We start from the raw sequence: 25,410 nt of genomic DNA, 5'->3' as shown, positions 1-25,410 counted from the left end.
AGTGATAAGAATATGACATCTACCAGATGGAGAATGGTACAGTAACCAATGGTGCTTATTTGCTTGTTAACCCTGTGTCCTGCCATTTGATAAGTTTTGTTTTGACCAATGACTTTGTGTTTCACCACTGCGCATATTAGTTGCTCAATGTTCACCAGTAGCACATGGTATGTTTTGTTCAGTTGAGCCGCCTATTGGCTTTGACATGGCATTAGCCATTACTTTCTGTATTCAGTTTAGCCGTCTATGGGCTTTGACATTGCATTAGTCATTACATTCTGTATTGTGCCTATTGGCTTTGACATGGCATTAGCCATTGCTTTCTGTATTCAGTTTAGCCGCCTATGGGCTTTGACATTGCATTAGCCATTACATTCTGTATTCTGCCTATTGGCTTTGACATGCTGTATCCAGTCTAGCCGCCTATTGGCTTTGACATTGCATGCCTATTGACTTTGACATGATGTATTCAATTTAGCTGCCTATTGACTTTGACATGCTATTAGATATTCTGCCTATTGGCTTTGACATGATATCATATATTACATTTTGTATTCAGCTCCGCTGCCTATTGGCTTTGACATGATATCATATATTACACTTTGTATTCAGCTTAACTGCCTATTGGCTTTGACATGATATTCAGCTCCGCTGCCTATTGGCTTTGACATGATATTATACATTACACTTTGTATTCAGCTCCGCTGCCTATTGGCTTTGACATGATATTATACATTGCATTTTATATTCAGCTCAGCTGCCTATGGGCTTTGACATGATATAAGACATTGCATTTTGTATTCAGCTTAGATGCCTATTGGCTTTGACATGACACTAGACATTGCATTTGATATTTAGGTTAGCTGCCTATTGCCTTTAACATGACATTGCATTTGATATTTAGGTTAGCTGCCCATTGCCTTTAACGTGGAGTTCTGTATTTTTCCAAGCTGTGTTTTTGCACCAGAGAACCAAGATGTTTTGCTCTCACAGTAGACTAGACCTGATAAGAGAGAGTACATGGGCGTTGTTTCTCTTCCCTTGAGCTTGGGAACAGGAGTAGTCTTGGAGACCTGGCCAGTCTCCAAAAGGCTTGCTCAGTTTCCCAGGTCTGAGAGGAGGGGGCACACCTTTGTAACGAATGTAACAGGCTGCAGAGAGTCAGATTCGAATCTGCCGGACCTCGTGCTGGAGCTTGGCGCCAGTTGCCAGCATCCCGTGTGGGTAGATGACACTCTTTCTCGCGGCTGACAGGGGTCTCAGCTTGCAGACCTTAGAAAGATGTAGCTGTAAATAGTTCCTACACGGTGAAGTATTTGTTTTGCTTTGCATTCAATATCTTATAAATATAACCTGCTGTGTATATTGCAAACTGATATATTTTGTTTGATTAACGCGGACTTGAAAGCTACTAATTCGTCATTCATTCATAAACATTGTGGTTGGGGAAGAATAAAATAACAATAAAAGTCTTCTTTGACCTCAGAAGTGCATTTCTGTTGTGTTATGTTAGTGCTTAGAAACTAAATAAGAGGAAAGCACTACAATTGGTACCAGAAGTGGGGTCGGTCATTAAGAGGTGATTAAAGGGGTTTGACGAGTTAGTAGATTTCTAAGTGCACACTTTAAAAGTGTAATTGTTTTTTTGTTGTTTGGAGAATTACAGAAATTGTTTTCTGTTTGGAGAATCACAGTAGCACGGCAGACCATGTCTGAGAATACATGTGTTGATGAACTGCCTGATGGTGCTAAGAAAAACTGTGAATTGTTTTCTGTTTGGGGAATTACAGAAGAAAATGCATGTGTAGCTAAAAGGCCTGATGTTGTTTTGAGAAATAATTCCCGTTGTATATATGTAGAAAAAGTGTGTTTTGGAAGTAATGATGACAGAAAGGTCTGGATACCTTTATCTGCTTACAGAGAAATGCAGGAGAAATGTAGGCAGTTGGAACATGAAAATAGGAATTTACGTGAGCAAATTAGCCAGGATACGATAATTCAAAATAATGCTGAAAGTTATAAAAATGAAGAATCTTTCTTGTCCCATTCCAGTAATGAGGGGGTTAAGACAGCTCCGAGCTGCATTGAGTTTCCGTGTGAGCCAGGGTTTTTGGCAGCCAAAGTGCATTCCTTAACTGATAACAGGGACGAGAGACCAGAATGTGATTTACGAAAAGTAAAACGAAGGATTTTAGAGCAAGACACCCCGAGTTTCATTAGCTTGTTTGATTTTTGGAAAAAGAATAGCCCTCATTTGAGAGAAATCCTAACACTTTTGTACATGGTCACTGTGAAAAATAATATGCAGCTGCGCGCTTGTGATTTGGCAAATGAAATAATGCAGACTTTAGGTTTCTGCGCAGTGCAAGAAGGAAATACTTATGTACATTTAAATCATGAACAAGGAAAGAAAATAGTGCCCCTAGCTAGAATCATACAATGGATCTGGTACTTGCAAGACAGGGCTAGAGTACCACAGATAAAAGAATTACCAATGAAGTTGTGTGCACCATTTGAATTCGTGTCCACTGAAGATAAAAAGCATGTTTGTTTTACTAATGATTCATTGACTGAAATGTTGCTTTCTGGCACAGTAGAAGAAACAGCGTTGTATAATGTGTGTCAGATTTTAAAGCAAGAGCTACGTGAGATGTGTCATTTTTATGCTGATTTTTGGTTCTTTGATAATGTTTTAGCACCTAACTGGTTCAATTACCTTGCAGATGTTAATGAGAAAAATGCAGAGAGAGAAGTGTTCACCCAGAATTCTGCCTTAGTGGGGATGGCTATGTGGGTGCACCAGAAATGTGAAAAAGCCACTTACAGGTGGGCAGAGATGAGAGAGATGCACATTCCCCTAGATTTGATAAAAACTGTGCAGCATGCACAAAAGCAATCTGTCATGCAAGCAGTCACAGAGCAGTTGGGGAGAGGAAAGTTGCCAGAACAGAAATGGCAAATTGATCAGGTTTTAGGGAGAGTGATTGCTGCAAATTACCAAGGAAAAATCGAAATTATGCTGATACCTAGAAAAGAATCTGATTCATTCATACAAATTGGAGACAGAATGGCCCAAATTGACAAAAGTGCAGTGAATGGAGGTTTGGTAAAGAATGAGTCTGCCCCAGCCCTTCTGACAGTGCAAGAAAAAGGAAGCTGTGGCGCAGCAGATAAAAACCTCAGTACTGATGTGTGGGCTGAAGCCCCAAGTGACCCTCCAGAACCTGCAGAAAATATAACAAAGGGCCCCAAAAACGTCCTGCTGATTATAAAACAGGGAAAGAAAGAGGAAGGGTGCAGTTTAAATGAAAAATGTTATTTGCAAGAAAAGTCATACTTGTTTCTTTTGCAGATCCGACCACGTTTCGCCACTGTCCCTGAGTGCGCTGTGTGGTCCCCCTTCCGGTGTGTGCGTGTGGGGTCGGGGAAGGGACTGAATCCCCAACCTGAACCTGGCTGAGTAAAGTGCCAGCACCATGGATCCATTTTGCGCAAACTGCGCCTTCAGTTCAAGTTCAACTTGTTTGCTGTGTTTTTTTTTTTTTTTCCCTCTCGTATGGAACTCTGACTTTTGCTTATCTTCCAGCAAACCTTTCAGGTGGACCGTGCACCTTTACATGAGTAGAACTCATGCCACATCAAATTGCTAACACTGTTGAATTAGAGACTCATTCAGAAAAAAAAAAAAAAAAAAATTGCCCAGTCTTTTCTATGTAGATGTATCTGATGTGAAAGGTTATGAGATCAATGTGTTAATTCACTTCTATTGCTTTACAGGGATTGCTTTGATCATTGAAATTTGATTTGCTGATAATGTTTTTTTTTTTTTTTGTGCTGATGTTTTTTGTTTTTGGTTTGACACAAGAGATATATGAAACAAAAATTCATTGGTCAAAGGGCGGAATGTCCTGCCATTTGATAAGTTTTGTTTTGACCAATGACTTTGTGTTTCACCACTGCGCATATTAGTTGCTCAATGTTCACCAGTAGCACATGGTATGTTTTGTTCAGTTGAGCCGCCTATTGGCTTTGACATGGCATTAGCCATTACTTTCTGTATTCAGTTTAGCCGTCTATGGGCTTTGACATTGCATTAGTCATTACATTCTGTATTGTGCCTATTGGCTTTGACATGGCATTAGCCATTGCTTTCTGTATTCAGTTTAGCCGCCTATGGGCTTTGACATTGCATTAGCCATTACATTCTGTATTCTGCCTATTGGCTTTGACATGCTGTATCCAGTCTAGCCGCCTATTGGCTTTGACATTGCATGCCTATTGACTTTGACATGATGTATTCAATTTAGCTGCCTATTGACTTTGACATGCTATTAGATATTCTGCCTATTGGCTTTGACATGATATCATATATTACATTTTGTATTCAGCTCCGCTGCCTATTGGCTTTGACATGATATCATATATTACACTTTGTATTCAGCTTAACTGCCTATTGGCTTTGACATGATATTCAGCTCCGCTGCCTATTGGCTTTGACATGATATTATACATTACACTTTGTATTCAGCTCCGCTGCCTATTGGCTTTGACATGATATTATACATTGCATTTTATATTCAGCTCAGCTGCCTATGGGCTTTGACATGATATAAGACATTGCATTTTGTATTCAGCTTAGATGCCTATTGGCTTTGACATGACACTAGACATTGCATTTGATATTTAGGTTAGCTGCCTATTGCCTTTAACATGACATTGCATTTGATATTTAGGTTAGCTGCCCATTGCCTTTAACGTGGAGTTCTGTATTTTTCCAAGCTGTGTTTTTGCACCAGAGAACCAAGATGTTTTGCTCTCACAGTAGACTAGACCTGATAAGAGAGAGTACATGGGCGTTGTTTCTCTTCCCTTGAGCTTGGGAACAGGAGTAGTCTTGGAGACCTGGCCAGTCTCCAAAAGGCTTGCTCAGTTTCCCAGGTCTGAGAGGAGGGGGCACACCTTTGTAACGAATGTAACAGGCTGCAGAGAGTCAGATTCGAATCTGCCGGACCTCGTGCTGGAGCTTGGCGCCAGTTGCCAGCATCCCGTGTGGGTAGATGACACTCTTTCTCGCGGCTGACAGGGGTCTCAGCTTGCAGACCTTAGAAAGATGTAGCTGTAAATAGTTCCTACACGGTGAAGTATTTGTTTTGCTTTGCATTCAATATCTTATAAATATAACCTGCTGTGTATATTGCAAACTGATATATTTTGTTTGATTAACGCGGACTTGAAAGCTACTAATTCGTCATTCATTCATAAACATTGTGGTTGGGGAAGAATAAAATAACAATAAAAGTCTTCTTTGACCTCAGAAGTGCATTTCTGTTGTGTTATGTTAGTGCTTAGAAACTAAATAAGAGGAAAGCACTACACCCTGTACTGCTACTGCCAGTGCTGCATATGCTCCATGTGTGAGAGAAGAATGTGTAGCTGTTGCGGTGAGTGTGCAATAATATAATCACACCACACCTGCCCAGGAGTGTGAAGATTGATTTAACTGCCCATTACAGCCTCTTGTGGGTGTGTAATTGTGGATACTGCCTCAATGAACCATAGCACCTCTGCTATGTGATTTTTCATCCCCATGAACAGTTCATAAGCTCTGCCAAGAAGTGCAGTTATTCTCATCCACATGTTTATCAGAGCACCACATGTTAGTATTTTTGAAGCTGAACAGCTATGAGTTGGCCCTAGGATGGAGAACACCCTTCTGCCCTACAGGTTCATATTCCAACACAGTCTGTGCCAAAGACACTTCAAAAAAATGTAGTCAATTATCAGTATGTATTGTGTCTTTAGGTACTATTTCTCTACATATGAAAATCGGTCACATGCAAACTGACTGATAATTGGGTGCAGACCACACTGACACATCTGCACACAAGTTATACAACCAGCCGGTACAATAGTTGCATTTAAGGGTGCACGACCATGCACTGCATAATCGGAGTTGTATTTGAAATATATATTGCAGAGTATGTTGCACTGATTGCAGTGCAGGTTCTTTCCAGGCAGGCCTACCTTAGTGATTTATGGAGTAGGTGGGGCAAGTAGATTTGTGTAACAGTTTGTCCCTTGGCCAAATAGATTTCTTAAAAATGTCCACATCCCTGAAACCACTATCTGACAATGAGACTATACATTTTGTTTTGAAGTAAACGGGGCATCATTATATGAATAACAACATTTTGCTTTTGTGGTATTCTTAGTGAATAAAGTATTCCCCTATGTTTTAAAGTATCAGCAGATGTTCACATCTTCTGCATGCCATTTAACCTGTTGAATTAGGTTTTTAGTAATGTATGGTTAAGTGTCGTCAGAGGGTCTAAAATGATATTATAGGGATATGTGGTGTGAGAAGCAGTTAATATTCAATAATTATACATTATACTGAGTTTAGTTGTTTAAAGAAGGGATTGTAATAGCAATTTTGGTGGAACTGTATAGGCATGATGATGTACACTTGTTTTTCAAAATGTTTATTTTGGGACAAATGTCCTCTGCATGGTAACGGATGTGCACCCCGCCCGTGTGCCCATGTCTGGATACCTAATGCAGTTTTTTGTTGCCATATGCAAACACTTATGTACGCCATGGCACAGGCCTGTCTCAAGGGTAGTAGTCTTGCTGGACTAGGAAAGCCGCCCAAACAGTTACCCTCATAGTGGTGGAAGGCTACTGCCTTCACCCGGAGTTAAGCAGCATTAACAAGTAGTGGCAGCATACCATGCATTGTTTAGTAGGAGTAAGTAGGTCTTTCTAAACCGGTATAACTGGAGTGAGGTCTACAGACTCACTCATTTTAAGTTTCACTGCTGTGTGCTTAACTCATTCTTTGGCCTACACTGGTTTGGTGTGAAGTGCTGGGCAGGCAGAAGTGGTGTATCGTTGTTGGGTGTATGTGCGCCTGGGAAGGGTACAGTACAAGGATAATGAAGTGCTGGGCAGTGGCTGCATGTTGAATACATGTGCTGGGTGTATGTGTGCCTGTGAATGGTACAATATGTGAAGGATATAGTGCTCTGCAGTGAGTGCATGTTGAATGCATGTGCTGGGTATATGTGTGCCCATGAGTGACACAATACTTGAAGAATACAGTGCTGGGCGGCAGGTGAGTGATAAATGTATGTGCTTGGTGTATGTGTGCCTGTGAGTGGTACAGTGTAGGGAGGATATAGTGCTGTGTAGTGTATGCATGCTGTATACCTGCACTGGGTATATCTGTACCTGTGAATGGTACAATGCATAGAGTGCCCTGGGTTCCATTATGGGAGACCCAGGCCTGCATGGTGAAACGGACACCAGGTACAGAAACCCCCCTGATCTGTGTACTGCTGCATTCCTGTGAGCTGGGCGTCACACACACTGGAGAGGGGAGAGCCAGGCTTCCCCTGTACACTTCAAAGGGTGCTGTTTGATTCAGTGAGAGGTCCCAAGGAAGTGGCCTCGGCACTTCTCTAGAAGGAGATGGGGCTAAGAGAAATATAACGAATAGGGATGGAGCCATGGGCTAACCTTTTGATGCACATATCACTATAGGTGACATCCTCTTGTGATCTTTAGTCACTCCCATGGCACGTGTTGTGAGACTATCAGCTTTGGAGTAACTCCTCTTGGGGCAGACTACTTTTCATAGGAAGAGGAAGCAGAGGAGTGGACCCTTAAAAAGAAGCAGAATCCCTCCCAATATAAAACTTCAAAGACCCAGGCCCTAAATCGCACATAAACCTTCAAAGACTCTGACCCTACATCTCATTTGGTGTCTGGAAATGGACTATAAGGAGAGAAATTGTCATCTGCCAAGAAGCCAGAAAACGTCTGTCTGTGAGCAGTGCTGATGGCCAAGGCTTGCTAGTCTCCCTGCTGCGTGAGGGGATATCACCCAGGGAATCCAAGATTACCTGCTCTGGGGCCGGAAGCACCAGGGCCTACCTGCTTGCTAAGACCAGTGTGCCCTGTAAGGAAGAGGAAGCACTGGAAGGAGCAAGGGTCCAGTGGGGAGCACTGTCCTTGTGGACTCCCTTTGTAAGGTGTGAGTAAACGGCGGCCACACCCTTCAGGTCCTTGATGGAGGACAGAATCTGCAACACATGTATGCGAGGGGAGGGCTGGTGTGAATTGAGCTGGGTGCCAAGCCGATCGGGCAGGAGCCCATGCATAGTGCCGAGTCTGTGACGCCATATGCCAGGAGGGGCCACTGGGAAACAAACTGCAGGCAGTAAGGGCCTTAAGTGCTAAAGTGCTGAGACCGTGTATGTCAGGAGGGGCCGCCACCAAGGACTTCACCATGTCAATCAAGCAGGAGCCAATGTATTATGAGATACGGTGACAACGTATGCCGAGTCAGTCACCAGGGACATCAAGAACTACGAACTGATCTGCAACATTATGCCGCAGAAGAGAGGACGCCAATTGAGAACCTGCGCACACCATCATCCAGGCAAGGCACCCACGACAGGATCATCGCAACCACCCCCACTGGGATATGAACCAGACATTTACCTCGCAGAACAAGCCCCAGAAAAACTTCAGTTGCTTTAGGAGCATGACAGTGAGTGAGGGACTTTGCACCTACTGAGTACCTCCCCTGGTCTGTGTGCAGCAGACTCCTCTGAACTCAACTGCAGCTGCTCCGACTGTAAGGGCAAGACCAATTTTGGGTCTTTCAGCTCTGGGAGAACTTGCTGTTAATGCTGGAACAGTACTGACTTAAAATTAGTGTCAAAGTGGACTCTTGAGACTCGGACTACTAGTGTGGCATACCCTGGATGTTACCAGTAGTGAATGGGGAATAACCATTATTGCTAGAGGGAGGAAGGAATGGTACAGAGAATCACCAGAGAAATATCAAAGCCCCAATCTTTTGGGGCAGGGTTTGGGGGAGGAGGACTTGTTAGTGTGCAATTGTTTATGAATATTGTATTTTTCCCTAGAGTTAGTATCTGCAGGAATAAAATTCTTTACTTTCTTCCAGAAAAGTGAGCAGGTGGCTGGATAATGCTTTAGTGCTTCTACAGCATGCATTTTGGGTAGGGATCCCCTGTTCACAATCCTGTACCCACCTCTCCCCCAAAAGGTGCCTTGCACTTTTCGGATAATGCTTACCCTGAGAGTCAAGTGCAGAAGGGGTAGTTGACCCAGTTACTCATGGTCATAGTAGGTTGGACCATGGGACATCAGAAGTAAAAAAGCTTCAATTCCCAAAGCTGGGCCAGGTAGCCTCTGCGTGCCCCATGAGCCTCTGAAAGGGGTTCTGATAGTTTATAATCACAGTGGACACTGTATATCATATATTATTATTTTTTTTTATAGTAATTTACATAAAGAAATTCTATTGCCGTTGGTCCCGAGGAAGCGATGATTGTCATGAAACATGTTGGCCTCTTTGTGAATACATTTTGGATATGTACAACGGGGCTGAGATGGGCTCTCTATTCTAGAACCTAATCCAAACTTTGTACTCCAACACAATATAGTTGCCTAGTGCTAATGGAAATCAATTCCACTGCTCCTCCCTTGAGGTGGGCTGTGGGAAGATGATGAGGGTAAAAAAAGATCATTGTTAGCAACAACCTTTTTACAAGCCATATCCTATCTTTAAGCATGGCAGGTTGCTGATGTGGAAGTGGGGTCAGGCAGCCCATAATCTCAAAAACGTCTATGGTGGAATTATGTAGAAGTATCTAGAGTGAAAAACAGAGCTACAACCAGAAAGTGATTTGGGAAGACCACCATTTCCCACCCACTTCCTCCACCAGACGTGTAGACCTTGTTTCAGAGATTCTGGGGGGAGTAAATTAAATTTTAGTGCATTTAAAGGTAAGCATGTGGTTCCGACAAAATGTAAGTCATGCGTCGCAGAGCTCAATAAGGTTATCCGAGAGAGGTAGTGAAGACGGACCTTTTTCGGTGCCTTTCTGGAGTTTTGTACGTAATCACAACTAATGTATGTAGGATCACATCAATGAAGAGAAATTATGAACTGGGATCAAAGAAGACTTACCACTATTAACAGAAAGACTAGCTAGTAGGAGAGTGGACAATTGTACCAACAGCACACATCCGTATAGAACTTGAAAACTACAGGATATAATACTCATCAGTGTACTCATCCTATTCTTCTGGAAATCAGTAAAGCATTATAAATTAGGCTCATTAGAACACTGTAGAGTATGCTCTTTTATTGTGCCAACTGCAAATACTGTTATGGATACTATTATTGCTTGTCTAATTGTCTACAACAATTTGCTTAAAACATAGCAGCCGCTAATAGTCAAAAGGTCTCCAGTTCTTGTGCAGCCCCAAAAAGTGTTCAATACAGGCCTAATTGTTATCCCCAAAAGTTGTGACTCTATAGCTACAACTCCAGAAAATACTGACACTATATCACGGATCTCACCACCCTCCTGGATCTACAATGGACAACACTGCTATAAATCTGACAGTCCCCAAATTATATGGGAGCTCTGGGGTTGAAGTCTAAGCCTCGCCACCTCACTAGACAATCTAAAAGACCGATGTATAAGTAGTGCCTTCAACACTTTTATTATATTTAAAATGATGTGTTTAATGGGCATAGGTGTAATGCTAAAGGCTGTTAATGATACAGAGTGTGCATACCCACAGAATCCAGATCATATCACATCATGTCTGTTTCTATCAATACAATGGGCAATGTCAATGTGCTACTATCAGTTGAAAAGCAAAAGTTTGCAGAAATTCCTCAGACCTGGTAATGTACTCGCACAGCTGAGTTGAACCCTAAATTAGCAAACTATTTTTGTTTTTATTCTTAACGCAGAATATCACTACAAATTGACTTCTACATTAAACACCATACATTTATTTGTTTGAAAATGCAAATGTTGTAGGAGGATTCAGGGTTTAAACTGTACTTTTGAGATAGACCAGATAAAGATGGCAGAGTGGGGTATTGTCAAATGACTTGGCTAGAAGTCTCCAATAAATATTTAATTTACAATTCATCTAGTCGCATGTGGTTTACTGCTGGCCCAACTTGCAGATTACCTGGCAGGTCCAGTTTATAAGTACAAAATGATGTTTAGGAAAGTCCTTGTCAAGCGGTTGATAAAATACACAGTGTAAAAAATTGTGTTACTGGTTAGAGGGGGGAGACCCTTCTGAAGCAGGGACCACAACTCTTCTCTGTGTGAAGTCACAAGCAAACGCTAAATTAACTTGTAATCAAACCTCAGGTAGTGTGGCACAAAGCTGTCAGACTTAACCAAGGATATTGTGTAAATTATTTGTGCAACACTTCAAATAGCAACACTGTGAAGCCACACCACAAAAGGAGCCCTCAACAGAGTTACACTTTTTTAAATAAATAAAAAATGACAAAACTCAACTTAGTAGAACCGGATATATTAAATTTTGAAGATATTTGTGTAAATAGCACCAACTGTGAAAATCTGGTTGGGGCAGATCGGGACAGAGCCACAAGTTCAGGTGAACACAGGCTGGCTAAATGGACCCAGTCAGGCCCACTGAACAGAGTACCTTAAATCCTGGCTTGCCGAGCATTGTGGAGAGTCTGCGTTGAAGATGTGTCGCAAAGTCAAAGCACAATGTCATTTCTGAGATGCAGCAAGGCTGCAGTGCATTGGTTCTGCTTAAGGTTTGCACCACGCAGCAGAGGAGATGAGTTGGTTCTGCTGAATCCACAGAGGCTGGCACAGCACCTTAGGCACACTTCCAAGGGTTCAAGACTGGAGTGGCAGTGTTTGGCAGGGTAGACTCACAATTGGCAGAGTCCAGGTGCAGAAGCAAGGTTGAAGGCTCAAGTCTGAAGACCAGAACAATTAGCCCTTGCAGTCACTCAGGCATCCTGCGTGCAAGAAATGCAGGCCCAGCCCTTCTCACCTAGGCAAAAGGGCAGCAGGCAGTAGGTGATCAGAGCAAGGCAGCAGTGTTCCAGCAGAGTGGCAACCTTTCTTCTCGACAGAGTATCCACAGGTCCAGAAGTGTACTGAACAGTTGGTGACTGAGGTCCAACATTTATACCTGCTGTCCTTCCTCTGAAAGGCAGAATAATCTTCTAGAAATTCTCTTTGAAGTCCCCAGACATCATGCAATCCCTGTCCTGGCTCCAGACTAATACAAGGGGTATGCAACCCTTTGTGAGGAGGCAGAACACAGCCTTTTCATGTTTAAGTGTGGTTGCACCCAGTTCCTCCCTTCCATCCTGCCACTGATGCCCCATCCAAGCACACCTAAGCTCCCTATTGTGTGTGGCTGTCTAGGAGCAGTACACAAAGCCTGACTGTCATCTACACTCAGTCATGTGACCAGAGGCAGGCTGCAGGCACTAAATGGCTAAGGGAGGAAAATGCCAACTTTCTAAAAGTGGAATTTTCAAAATGGTAATATAAAATCCGACTTGACAATAAGTTAGGACTTTTCATTACAGCTCTGAAGAGACCAAACATGAACTGGTTACCTGTTCAATTTTGGTGATGGAAATTACAACTCATTAAATGTTACAAGGCAATTCCAAAGTTATTCTATGGTAGAAACAGGCCTTGCAGTAGTGAAAAATGAATTTAAGACGTTTTCACTACTAGGACATGTAAAACTAAAAAGCAGATATCCCACTTTCTAAATCCATTGCACCTTGCCCTGTGGGATGTTTAGGGCAGGACGGTTTGGGTCTGGCAAAAGGTTTATTTTGTCAGGTCGAAATGGAAGTTTATAAACTGCACACACAGGATGAATTGGCAGGCCTAAGATGTTTAATTGGTTACCTACGTGAGTTGCACCAGAGGTGCAGCAGGCCCACTGATAGCATTAATGTGTAGGTCCTGAGTACCTTTAGTACCACTTTATTAGGGACTTAATAAGCCAAATGTGTTTAGGCCAATCTTACCATGTTTTAAGGAGAGAGCACAAGCACTTTAGCACTAGTCGGTGCTAAAGTGTGCAGTGCCCTAAGGTCAGCAAAAAACTGGAGGGTGTAGGCAAACATTTTGGGGATGACCCTTCAGAGAGGGCCAGGTCAAACACACAGCAAGAATAGTATTAGACCTACTGTTGTTTATTTTATGTATTGTGCAGCATACTTTATCCTTTCAGATAAACATAACCTTTAATGATAACTTACATTCCTTGCATGCTCCTTTTGTTCACGTTCTCAGTTACACAAGTTACACTTCGATGCCTTTGTCATAGCTTTCCCATAACCTGACAATCATTGACTAATTTTCTATTATATGAGGAATACAATGTGTAATATTAGGACAAAAAGGAAACTTCATTGATTGATAAACTGTTACTTACTGTATCTTTGATAGTAATATAAGGATCTTCTGCATTGCTTGCATGAACTGAGAGGCCTGCTAAGCTATCACCAAGGCTCACGGCTTCTAGAAGAGGAAAAGGTCCATGATCAGAAACAAAGTTCATATGTTATCAACTAGACCCTAATTAGAAATGTAATGTGCAAACAATGTACAGTCCTCATTAAAGATAATTATGGTAGTTTATGCAAGGATCTGGACGCAGAATCTTAAAAGTCCCTGCAGGTGGTCTGTTTAATTTGCTATTTTGCACTTTCCAACCTCAACCACATACTGAAGTCAACACAAGCCATTTTAATTGGCAATGATAGAGAATTAGGGAGCGTCTGACAGACCAGCACTGTTTGCTGAAAGGCTCATGCTTAGACCTTCACAGTTCCTGAGGTGACTATTACATACCATAGTGGGCAGTGTTATAGCTGCGTGCATAGTGTAGGCCCACTATGAACAGAGGACCGTGGTCTCTTACAAGATTTAGTTCTGTGCAGACATGCAACAATTTTGGTGCTCACTAATGAAGGCTTTCTTGCAGATGTTTAAGAGAGTGCCCACTTCCATCACAGGCAGGTTTGTCTTCATTTATATGACCATGCTCAGTCTCATTCATCCAGCCAGCCAGAAATGCTCATATTTGTCTTGTCATGCATCTGTCCAGCAACCTTCAAAAACTCCATTTATGCTGAGCAAACTGCACCGATAATGCTAACTAGCCCACACTCCCAGATAAGTCTGTGAGAAAACCAATCTCAGGCACACAATGTTATGTTACAATGTCAGTTATCTGTGCATCCACTATCCATCCTCACAACCATAATGTTTGCAAATGTTTGTTTTTTTCATAGATCAAAATGATGATGTTATCATTTCATCTATTTGTCCCCAAGCTCTCATTCATCTCTCCACTTTCAGGTATGCACTGATTCATCCATCCCCTCTCATCTATTTATTGATATTCACTCATGATGGTTGATTCTCTTGCACACCTCCTCTCTTTCAACAATCAATTCTCGTTTACTTATAATTCATTCTCAGTCATCAATACATGTATGCAACCTTCAGTCATCTGTTCAGCCATCCCTGTGGATTCGTAAGCATTCAATAATTACACATCTTCTCACTTTCATCCATTCTTTCCCTAGCCTCCATTAATTCGTATACGGACCCATTAGCGCATCCCTCATTGCACTCAACTATTCATACTCCTATTCCTTCATTCATCACCACATTTATCATTTGATTCCTTCTATCTTCACTCACTCACCAAGCCATCAAACTGTCCATTCTCCTACTGTCATCAACGCATACGCTATTGCAGCCACACAAAATCAACATTTGGTCAATCATCTTCACTTTCAACAGAAAGGGCAGACAATATGCTATGACAAAGCTTGTCAGATTCGAAATCCTTCCGTTTTTCCTTATCATTGTATAGAGTCTTGAGCATCAAACTTTTCAACTGCTTCATTATTTGCATTGCGATAATTAGGTGCACATCAAATGCAACTGGAAAAAGTCTCATCATACAGAAGCAAACTCCAATAGGAGGACTTTTTAAACAGCTTCGAGTCTTCATAAAAAAGAAGTCTATGACCATCTCCAAGACACTTTTCTCCAAGCCTACGGCCAAACTAAACATCAGTCTTAGATAGTAACACATATTAATCGGTTCTGATACGTATGAAATCGAGGCCTAATTAGAAAGTAACTAAGTCCTGTCAGACATATCAGGCACAGGGAACAATTCAAGATCATGTTCACAGGTGGGGGCAGTGGAAGCCAGGCCTCAGTGTGCCCAAAGGTCAGAGAAGATGGACAGTTCATTATCAGTGTCAGATGATGATGCATTTTAAATGTATGTATTTTGAGCTCCTTGCTCAAATGCAGCAGTGAAGGGATATACCTAATTTGTTGATGGGCATTGCTCCAGACCCTGGGCACATAGTCATTTGAACTTACATCGTGCAGGCCTTCAGGCCATACTGTATCACTAACCTCGATTCTGAGAAGAAATTGAGAATTTTCTTTTAGCCATGTCCTTCCAAGCCTAGTTACAGTGACAAGCCCTATGATCTGCCTCTGCAACCTAAACTACAAGAATTAAACTCCTTGCTGCTTCTGGTGGTCTAACGTCTAATAAGTCGGAATTGGCTGCAAACTTACATGGGAGAATGAGTGGGACACCTTCATCAAGCTCAATCATAAACTAGAAACTAGGTCCAAAACCTAAATAGACCATTTAAACATTCTTTTACTCTATATTCATTAGCAATTAAGCAATTTCTACCCTGCTGGATTATCAGCAGATGGGAAAATTCCATTGAAGGTCTGATCACATTTTAGGCTGAATTCCGACAACTGTTGACACCAACCTCTGCTTTCAAAGGACTGCTAATCTGCCATTTCTATTCTTGCCTCAGTTGTCTACTAAGAAAATGCACCATGTGCAACACTCGGGTCTACTGTGGGGGCAGTGGAAATGCCACCCTGGACTACAAAAGGATTTGATGTAGAGCACAAGGCTTACTATAAATCTATGATCAATTTTCTCTTTCAAGGATTATTCTGCAGAGAGCGGTTCGTCTCCATTATGGAATGTCATGATGTCATAAGTCTTTTTGAATCTGCTCCGATGAAATTTGTGTAATAGTAACAGCAGTTTTATGTCAGACAATTTACCTTTGTCATATTAGAATCCCCAGAGCCCTCTGATGTTATCAGCCGTATGGAGCTGCTCAGTCATTAGTGGGGTGAAATGGGCCAAGTGATAGATTAACGGGTCTCCGCTTTCCATTTTAAAACCCAAGGCACTATATCACTTTTTGTTGATTTATTATTTTCAACCTTAAATATAGTTTACTCCTCCACACACAAAAAAAATAAAATAGATGCTGCTTTGCAGATTGCCATTCCTTTTTAGGGTCGAGCGCAAAGCGCTCTGTCCCTGTTGTAATCTCTCAATAGGATTGTAACCACGCCCACCTCACCCCCATGAGTTTGGTTGGTTTATGGGCTTGCCTTTTAAAATTCGCTTGCTTTCATTAGTGGATGTATACCTCATGCCTTTTCTGGTGTTTAGCCCTCCTCAAGCGCACCGGCCAACTACTGAAAACATATAAGACTCCGTGTTTTCGGTATGGTTTCTGGACTACTTTTTTTCTATTTATTTCCTATGCAGCGCGATCTCGCAGTAGCCGAGCGCTTTGCATCACATCGACCCTGTTACATGGATAATTGCATTTTTGCCGATAACACGTTTGACTGTGAGCGAACTTCTGTTTTGCTTTTTATTTTCAATTTATGTGGCAAGAAATGTCAAGTTCGGAATTTACAACGCAAATAGCTCTTACTCGAGCAAACGAGAGACCCATTGCATTGAAAATGCTGGTTTAAAATGGCAATTTGACAAAAATAAATACTTCGCCAATTTTTTTAAAAAAAAGACGGCTGGCAATATCACACAGATATCGATCTGGTTCTGTAATTAACATACAGTAACATTAAGCAAGTTTGAAATTACCTGTTTCTTCTTGTTCATCGTACTTGTCCAAATCATATTCTGCCAGTTCATCATCATCAGACTTTGAACGAGCATCCTCTTGCCGAGCAGCCACCGCTGAATCCGACACTTCAGTACTCGTCATTTCATCCTCCCCTGCTCCAGCAGATTCTCCTTCTTCATCCTCATCTTCATCAAAATGACCTGCACTACAAACATAGCAGAAGGGTTTCAACTGGGATAATGGGTGCATCAATGTGCAGTAAAGTACAAAGGAAAGGGGCTCAGAGGCCCACACTACAGGACAGTGTTTACTTTTCCATTTAAATAATTTTATATGATAATATTCATGCTGCATGCTTCTCTAAATAAAGCTCAACCTCACAAAAATATTAGTGCACATCTTCACGAAAAGGACTTTAGTTGACTAGTCACCACGGGCAGAAGCAGTTCAGTAAATGTATATTTCATAACACGGTGAACCAGTTTGTACACAGAGTAGACAGAGCTGATAATTTTATGCAACTATGTGGTCAGCATTCTGCTTTTCTTTAACAGCTATTTTAAATGTGGAGAACTGTATGCCGTCATTGTGTGCTGACGTGGAGATTGCTTCGACCCGTCTGTCAATCCTTCTACTCTCAACACGAACTCACAAAATTCAGTTTATGGTTGTTAGGATGGATACGAGGGATCAGAAGCTGTAGGCATTTTGAGTGCAATTACTATCAATACAATAATATGCATAGAAACTTTAAGAAGTCTTATGGTATTACAGCATTATCTGAAAGTGTTACCTTCTTTACTCCTTATCTTTTATGTGTTTCTTATGACTTTGCAGAAGTCGTGAAATACACTAATAGTCACAGATATACTTTATAATCTTCCTCTTTGGCACAGATTGATACCAATTTCAGTTGATTTTTGTTTTAGTTGTATTAACTGCACTGTTATCACATAGATGTGGAATTCCTATAGCCCAACGCCCAGGACATATTGTTTGGGGCCAATGACAACACGTTTCAGGTTAATTTTGTCCTTGGGACAGGTAGGCCCACCCTCTGCAGCACAAACCCTTTGGCTGCAAATTTACAGTACCACATTATAGAGCAGTGAAAGGAAATGTCTGCAGTTGAGGTCATATTGGTGTCCATATGTTACTGCAGTTCTAACTTGTATTTATGGTTCATTAATACAAAGCCTTTATTATTAGGATGAGCATTCTAAAAAAAATGTTTTAAGATCGGACTGCACTACTGACAGTGGTTCCAATAAAAAAAACGGGCACACGTTTGCAAAGTTTAAAAATATGAGACAACGCATCATGCTCCTATAGTGTTCTATGATTAAATGCAAATATTTGCAGAAGCTTGAAAGCGAGATTTTTGATGTTTTGCTTTAAAACAAAAGTTCACAAAAAATGCAACTAAGAAAAAAACCTTTTGCTAAACTACTCTAAACTTTTAGGTCCCATTTGTTTGAAGCATCCTTTAGTAAGAAGAGTTGATGCACATTAGTATTTCCAAAAAATATTCATAATGGAAAGTAAGTGTAACCCGTTTCAACAAGCGTATGGGAAACATGAATATAAACCCCAAAAGATCCAACACTGGTGGTCAATCTTTTTGTTTTTGTCAATGTGTCTCTTGCTGTTGTGTAGCCATTTTAGCTATAGCTCCATGCATGTTATTTTAACACACTAGGCCAAGCCGCTGTGCACTCTAACCTAGATATAATTTATTCGGCTTTATTTTATTATTGTTACAATAGCCACTTTTACTGTCATTTTATTTTCTGTTTACCTAACTGTTTTTGCCTAGGCCAGCACTCTGTTCTCAAACAAGACATTCTTGCTCACTCTGTGCTTCTTCCAAGGCTACAGCACGGTACATTGCCGGTGAACATGGTATAAGTTTAGTCTCCAACATTCGTAGAAAACACACATAATTACGTAGGGACATTTTCTCATAACATCAACTGTGTTATTATAAAAACATTTCCCTGTCCCTTACACGTTAGAGGGAGATTCAAGCCAGAGAACCACGACTGTATGCTGATTGCCGAATGCTTCGCTACAGATGCTATTGCAGACTACAGGCCTTTGCTCAGGCATAGGGGATGATGTCTTCCCAAGGAAACCTGAAGGGCAGAATTAGAGCTTAACACGCTGTGCTGTATCATAGTGTAGGTAGGAGTTAGTCTATTGACCGTAGTGACAATATGATAGCGTTATTTTTATGCTTCACTCTTCTTGTCACAATTTTAATACTGTCATGCTGTGTCATCCTGGTTATTGCAGCTCATGCTTTGCTATCTAAGATGCAGTTGTTTTATTAAATCATTACTGAAACATATACTGCCTCTGTTTGTCATTCTATATATGAGAGTAAGGTAACTGAGAGAAACAGATGAGACCTGAGTGACGACGGCTTCCCTGAGAAACCAATTATGTCATGCGCTCGGCTGCCCAGTCACCCCTGCTCTCGGGTAGGGATGAAGCACTGCTAGTTGGCCGGAGCAAAACCCGGATTGGAGCGACAGGTGTCACCTGCAGTGGGTCAGACTCAGTCTCCCACGCCGTGGGTGATTCTGCCGCTCAAAACCTAGTAGTCTCATTAGAATAATGAAAGCCTAAGCTTTTGTTGTGGGAGCTGATGGGCCCTCACCATTGTAACAATTATTAGCAAAAAGTAAAAATATTTGTTGGTCACAAAAAGCACACATTGCCACAGTAGTTCTTGCAGTGAACAAAACTACTTTGTGTGCCAGTATGCTCCTTGTGAAAGAGCAGATTGCAATCATTGTAATGTAACATGGATTTGTAGAGTCACTCATTAGGGTATCCAGGCGCTGAGTAGGAGCGGGTTCTGCAAGTTGGATCAGTCACAGTGAAGTCAACTGATAGATGGATAGAGAGAGGCATAGAATTTTAATAAAACAAAAGGTCTTGGTGAAGGCCAGACATAATTAGGAGGGCAATTCTTAAGAAAGTAACAAAAGTGCAACCATGGTATATGTATTTGAATTTCTGCAGATTTGCGTATTTCATAAGTTCACAAGAATTTACAGAAGTAGACCAGGAAATCATACTCCTAGAAAATATGTGTGAACTGTATATTAGCAAGTGCAAATATGCAGATGTAGATTCCCTCATGCAAAAAATGTGTTGAGCATTTACAAGTTCACTTTCCCTCTACCACTTGCTTCTCAATCGTGGAAGATGTTTTACTTCTGACCCTAGTCAGGAGTAAATTTCCAACCTTTCTCAGTAAATGGGAAATGATTAGAGAAGAGCGGGAAAACCCTTAAAACATGCAAATTAGTAGGTTTGCACGGACTCAAAAGGGTACTCTAACCCTGGAACTATTGCTTACCCCTACCTTCAGCCCCAGTATGTTGATCTGAGGAAAGGTGACAAAATAAAGAAACTACTGGTAATCAAGCCCTACTATAGTATGAGCCCAAGCATAATCAGAGAGGCTATTATCAGAGCTCTTATATACTGATATTGCTGCCATAATTTGTAGCTGCGCTACATAGCACCAAATGGACACGTATATTTTTTTTACAGAACAAGGAGATTTATGAAGAAACCTTCCCATGGACAAGTAGGTATTTTATTAAATTCCACACCCCTGTTCTCAATCAAGGTATCCTAGCGCTTACAGACAAAAATAATACCAAACACATAAGAAATGAAGAACACAGAATTAGCTAGAATATACTGTGCAAGCTTCAGTTCCTTCCAAAGTGAGTAGTCATCTTAGAACGATTATGATGAGATGTGCTGCAATTTTTCTTATAGGTATAATTTATATCTATTGTCTCACTATTCACATTATTTAACTCACAAGTCGGTGGATGGTGCTGAACAAGCATGAAATTCTGTTTCTGTATATATATGTTTGTATATGTTATTTCCATAGTACAAACCTAGCCAAAAGGCAGTGTAGCGCTGTAAATGGTCAGAGGCCACCTTAATGTCAGTGAGTGATAAGACAGGATGCAGAGTTGTGGTTGGTTCATGCATCATGATGTAGTGTTCTTTAGAAGACATGAGCCTTTAAATCTTTCCTAAATGGAAGCAGCATTGGGCAGATCCTGGACATGGGAATGTTGTTCGAGATCATAGGTGTAATGGATAAAGCCTTTTGTCTTGCTTTTTTCACACTTCTTAGTTTGCAGTCCGATCGTGTCCTAGCTTCTGGTGTGTAGAGAACCGCCAGAGATAGTCAGCTTGTAGGAAAGTACCATCTTGCCTGGCATGTTACCCCCATATTTCACTGTATATATGTTGTTTTAGTCTATGTGTCACTGGGACCCTGCCAGGCAAGGCCCCAGTGCTCATAAGTTTGTGCCCTGTATGTGTTCCCTGTGTGATGACTAACTGTCTCACTGAGGCTCTGCTAACCAGAACCTCAGTGGTTATGCTCTCTCTGCTTTCCAAATTGTCACTAACAGGCTAGTGACCAATTTCACCAATTCACATTGGCATACTGGAACACCCTTATAATTCCCTAGTATATGGTACTGAGGTACCCAGGGTATTGGGGTTCCAGGAGATCCCTATGGGCTGCAGCATTTCTTTTGCCACCCATAGGGAGCTCTGACAATTCTTACACAGGCCTGCCACTGCAGCCTGAGTGAAATAACGTCCACGTTATTTCACAGCCATTTTACACTGCACTTAAGTAACGTATAAGTCACCTATATGTCTAACCTTTACCTGGTAAAGGTTGGGTGCTAAGTTACTTAGTGTGTGGGCACCCTGGCACTAGCCAAGGTGCCCCCACGTTGTTCAGGGCCAATTCCCCGGACATTGTGAGTGCGGGGACACCATTACACGAATGCACTATACATAGGTCACTACCTATGTATAGCGTCACAATGGTAACTCCGAACATGGCCATATAACATGTCTAAGATCATGGAATTGTCACCCCAATGCCATCCTGGCATTGGGGAGACAATTCTATGATCTCCGTGTCTCTAGCACAGAACCCGGGTACTGCCAAACTGCCTTTCCGGGGTTTCCACTGCAGCTGCTGCCAACCCCTCAGACAGGTTTCAACACCCTCTCCCTTTGGAAATAGGTGTGAAGGCTGGAGGGGGGGGGGTGAGTAGCCTCCCCCAGCCTCTGGAAATGCTTTGATGGGCACTGATAGTGCCCATCTCTGCATAAGCCAGTCTACACCGGTTCAGGGATCCCCCAGCCCTGCTCTGGCGCGAAACTGGACAAAGGAAAGGGGAGTGACAACTCCCCTGACATGCACCTCCCAGGGGAGGTGCCCAGAGCTCCTCCAGTGTGCCCCAGACCTCTGCCATCTTGGATTCAGAGGTGTTGCTGGCACACTGGACTGCTCTGAGTGGCCAGTACCAGCAGGTGACGTCAGAGACTCCTTCTGATAGGCTCTTACCTCTCTTAGTAGCTAATCCTCCTTCCTAGGTAGCCAAACCTCCTTTTCTGGCTATTTAGGGTCTCTGCTTTGGGGAATTCTTCAGATAACGAATGCAAGAGCTCAGAGTTCCTCTGGATCTCCCTCTTCACCTTCTGCCAAAGGATCGACCGCTGACTGCTCAGGACGCCTGCAAAACCGCAACAAAGTAGCAAGACGACTACTAGCAACCTTGTATCGCTTCATCCTGCCGGCTTTCTCGACTGTTTCCAGGTGGTGCATGCTTTGGGGGTAGCCTGCCTCCTTTCTGCACCAGGAGCTCTGAAGAAATCTCCCGTGGGTCGACGGAATCTTCCCCCTGCAACCGCAGGCAACAAAAGACTGCATCACCGGTCCTCTGGGTCCCCTCTCAGCACGACGAGCGTGGTCCCTGGAACTCAGCAACTCTGTCCAAGTGACTCCCACAGTCCAGTGACTCTTCAGTCCAAGTTTGGTGGAGCTAAGTCCTTGCCTCCCCACGCTAGACTGCATTGCTGGGTACCGCGTGATTTGCAGCTGCTCCGGCTCCTGTGCACTCTTCCAGGATTCCTTCGTGCACAGCCAAGCCTGGTCCCCGACACTCGAACCTGTAGTGAACAACCTTCTGAGTTGTCCTCCGGCGTCGTGGGACTCCCTTTTGTGACTTCGGGTGGACTCCGGTTCACTTTTCTTCTAAGTGCCTGTTCAGGTACTTCTGCAGGTGCTGCCTGCTTCTGTGAGGGCTCCCTGACTTGCTAGGCGCCCCCTCTGTATCCTCATCCAAGTGGCGACATCCTGGTACCTCCTGGGCCACACCAGCATCCAAAAACCCTAACCGTGACCCTTGCAGCTAGCAAGGCTTGTTTGTGGTCTTTCTGCATGGGAACACCTCTGCAAGCTTCTTCACAACTTGGGACATCCATCTTCCAAAGGGGAAGTTCCTAGTCCTCTTCGTTGTTGCAAAACACCAAGCTTCTTCCATCCGGTGGCAGCTTCCTTGCACCCTCAGCTGACATTTCCTGGGCTCCTGCCCACTCTCGACACTGTTGCGACTCTTGGACTTGGTCCCCTTGTCTTACAGGTACTCAGGTCCGGAAATCAACTGCTGTTGCATTGCTGGTGTTGGTTTTCCTTTCAGAATCCCCCTATCACGACTTCTGTGCTCTCTGGGGGTTGTAGGTGCACTTTACACCTACCTTACAGGGTCTTTGGGGTGGGCTATTTTTCTAACCCTCATTGGTTTCCTACAGTCCCAGCGACGCTCTACAAGCTCACATAGGTTTGGGGTCCATTTGTGATTCGCATTCCACTTTTGGAGTATATGGTTTGTGTTGCCCCTATACCTATGTGCTCCTATTGCAATCTATTGTAACTTTACACTGCCTGCATTACTTTTATTTCTATAACCTGCATATATTTTGGATATAACTTATCCTCATACTGAGGGTACTCACTGAGATCCTTTTGGCATATTGTCATAAAAATAAAGTACCTTTATTTTGAGTACTTCTGTGTATTGTGTTTTCTTATGATATTGTGCATATGACACCAGTGGTATAGTAGGAGCTTTACAGGTCTCCTAGTTCAGCTTAAGGTGCTTTGCCATAGCTACCTTCAATCCGCCTAAGCTGCTAGAAACACCCCTTCTACACTAATAAGCGATAACTGGACCTGGCACAAGGTGTAAGTACCTCTGGTACCCAGTACAAGCCAGGCCAGCCTCCTACACAGCTTGTCTGCAAGATAATCAGAGGTGGTTGATGTGATGGCTTTGTAGATGATGCAGCAGGTTTTGAAGATGGTGTGGGCTGGCAATGGAAGCCAAGGGAGTTTAGGATAAGCGTGATGTGATCATGTTTCTTAAGGCCCTGAAAGAGACATACTGCGGTGTGTATGAGATGCCCCTAATAAAGCACTGAACAGCAGCTCTGAAGTCACTTTTTGGAAGTAACAGTTTGACTTTCTTTAGAAAAGAGAGCTGGTACCAGATCATCTTTGTATTTTTTGGCAATGTGTGTCTTGATGGTGAATCCAATTGATTTGCCATCAGTAAGAGTTGGGGTTCAAAGCCGTCAAGGTTCATGTCGCTGAGCCAGATTAGCACTGCATTTGGTTTGTTGTTCTTGGCAAATAATAGGAATTCTGTCTTGGTTTGGTTGAGCTTCAGGTAGAAGTTGGACATCTAGGTCTAGATGATGTGCAAGCAGTGTTTGACGCGTTGGATGTCTGAAGCAGAGGAGACTTACAAGTACAGTTGTTTATCATTGGCATATCAGTGAATCTTCGTGATGTTATCTGTGAATAGAGCACTGAGCGACTCCATGTAAAGGTCGAAGATGACAGAAGACAGCATGAAGTAGGAAAATGTGGCCAGTCCTGAGAGTTTCTGGGAACCTATGTTGAGTAAGGGAGGCATTGACAATAAGTAAGGGTAAGAGCATTCCCTGAGAGAGCTTTGATGAAGGATGGTGGTAAGACATAATTTTCTTAAGCAGTGGTGTTAGGGGAGTTGAGCACGTCAGCCAGATCTGGGAGAGAGAGGCCTTTTAATGCGGACTCTTGTAGGGTTACACAAGAAGTGGTGTGTGTGAGAGATATGAAGTAGGCTTGGTATTGTCAATGTGCTGTTATTTTTTTTGCATTTTTTTTTTTTACTGAAGGAGAGGTTCCAGGTGTTGCAGTTTTCTGTAGAGTGCAGAACAGGTCGGGCCGGCTGGGGGATTTTGCAGTTCTTGATTGTTTTAAACAGTGTTTAGCTTGTGTGGGTGTCTTCTTTGATGGTTATGATACAGTACTTTGCTTTGGCTAATGTGATGAGATGCCTGTGTCCTGCACAGAGGGACTCCAGTATCAAAGGGGGTCTCATGAGCTTTGGTTTTCCTCCATTTTCTTTCATGTATGCAGATCAATAGCTTATTGTCAGCAAGGTCTTTAGAGTACTCAAGTGCTGAAGGCTTTAATTTGCACTTGAGTGTTGTACTTGGCCAAGGACGTTCACATAGCTTTCCAAAAATATAGTTGAAGTTGTTTAAAAGGGTGTAGGTGTCAAACATGAAGTTGTCTCTGGAGATAGTCTTTGAGAGATCTGAAGGTTTGGTCTTTTCTTCTGTGTTTACCTCAGTTTGTTGGATGCCGACCAGCGAGATAGGGATAGTAAAGTGGTCAGTCTAGTCCAAACGTA

At 42.5% G+C, this 25,410-nt stretch overlaps 2 protein-coding genes across 2 annotated transcripts in view; one reads left to right on the top strand and one right to left on the bottom strand.

Annotated features, from left to right (window-relative positions):
• The window catches only part of PWP1 (PWP1 homolog, endonuclein), a 320,357-nt gene that overhangs the window by 247,758 nt on the left and 47,189 nt on the right, over window positions 1–25,410 (bottom strand). Inside the window, exons 3-4 of the mRNA XM_069228384.1 lie at window positions 16,837–17,024; window positions 13,300–13,385 (exon numbers count right to left, since the gene is read on the bottom strand). Of these exons, the coding sequence (XP_069084485.1) occupies window positions 13,300–13,385; window positions 16,837–17,024 (274 nt within the window). The remainder of the gene's footprint in view (window positions 1–13,299; window positions 13,386–16,836; window positions 17,025–25,410) is intronic.
• On the top strand, window positions 1,543–3,703 carry LOC138287707 (uncharacterized). The gene is made up of 2 exons (XM_069228383.1): window positions 1,543–2,826; window positions 3,353–3,703. Exons 1-2 carry the CDS (start codon window positions 1,709–1,711, stop codon window positions 3,435–3,437), a joined length of 1,203 nt encoding a protein of 400 aa, XP_069084484.1. The 5' UTR covers window positions 1,543–1,708; the 3' UTR covers window positions 3,438–3,703.

Source organism: Pleurodeles waltl, chromosome 4_1, assembly GCF_031143425.1.
Source record: "Pleurodeles waltl isolate 20211129_DDA chromosome 4_1, aPleWal1.hap1.20221129, whole genome shotgun sequence".
In the NCBI taxonomy this organism is placed as follows: Eukaryota; Metazoa; Chordata; class Amphibia; order Caudata; family Salamandridae; genus Pleurodeles; species Pleurodeles waltl.
This window is presented reverse-complemented; position numbering and strand designations above follow the sequence as displayed.

What these genes read in the sequence shown, in the direction of transcription:
- LOC138287707 (XM_069228383.1), top strand. Translation starts at nt 1,709, where the DNA reads ATGTCTGAGAATACATGTGTTGATGAACTGCCTGATGGTGCTAAGAAA. An exon ending in TGTGAAAAAGCCACTTACAG is followed by an intron (nt 2,827 to 3,352) that starts GTGGGCAGAGAT and finishes TTTCTTTTGCAG; the next exon opens with ATCCGACCACGTTTCGCCAC.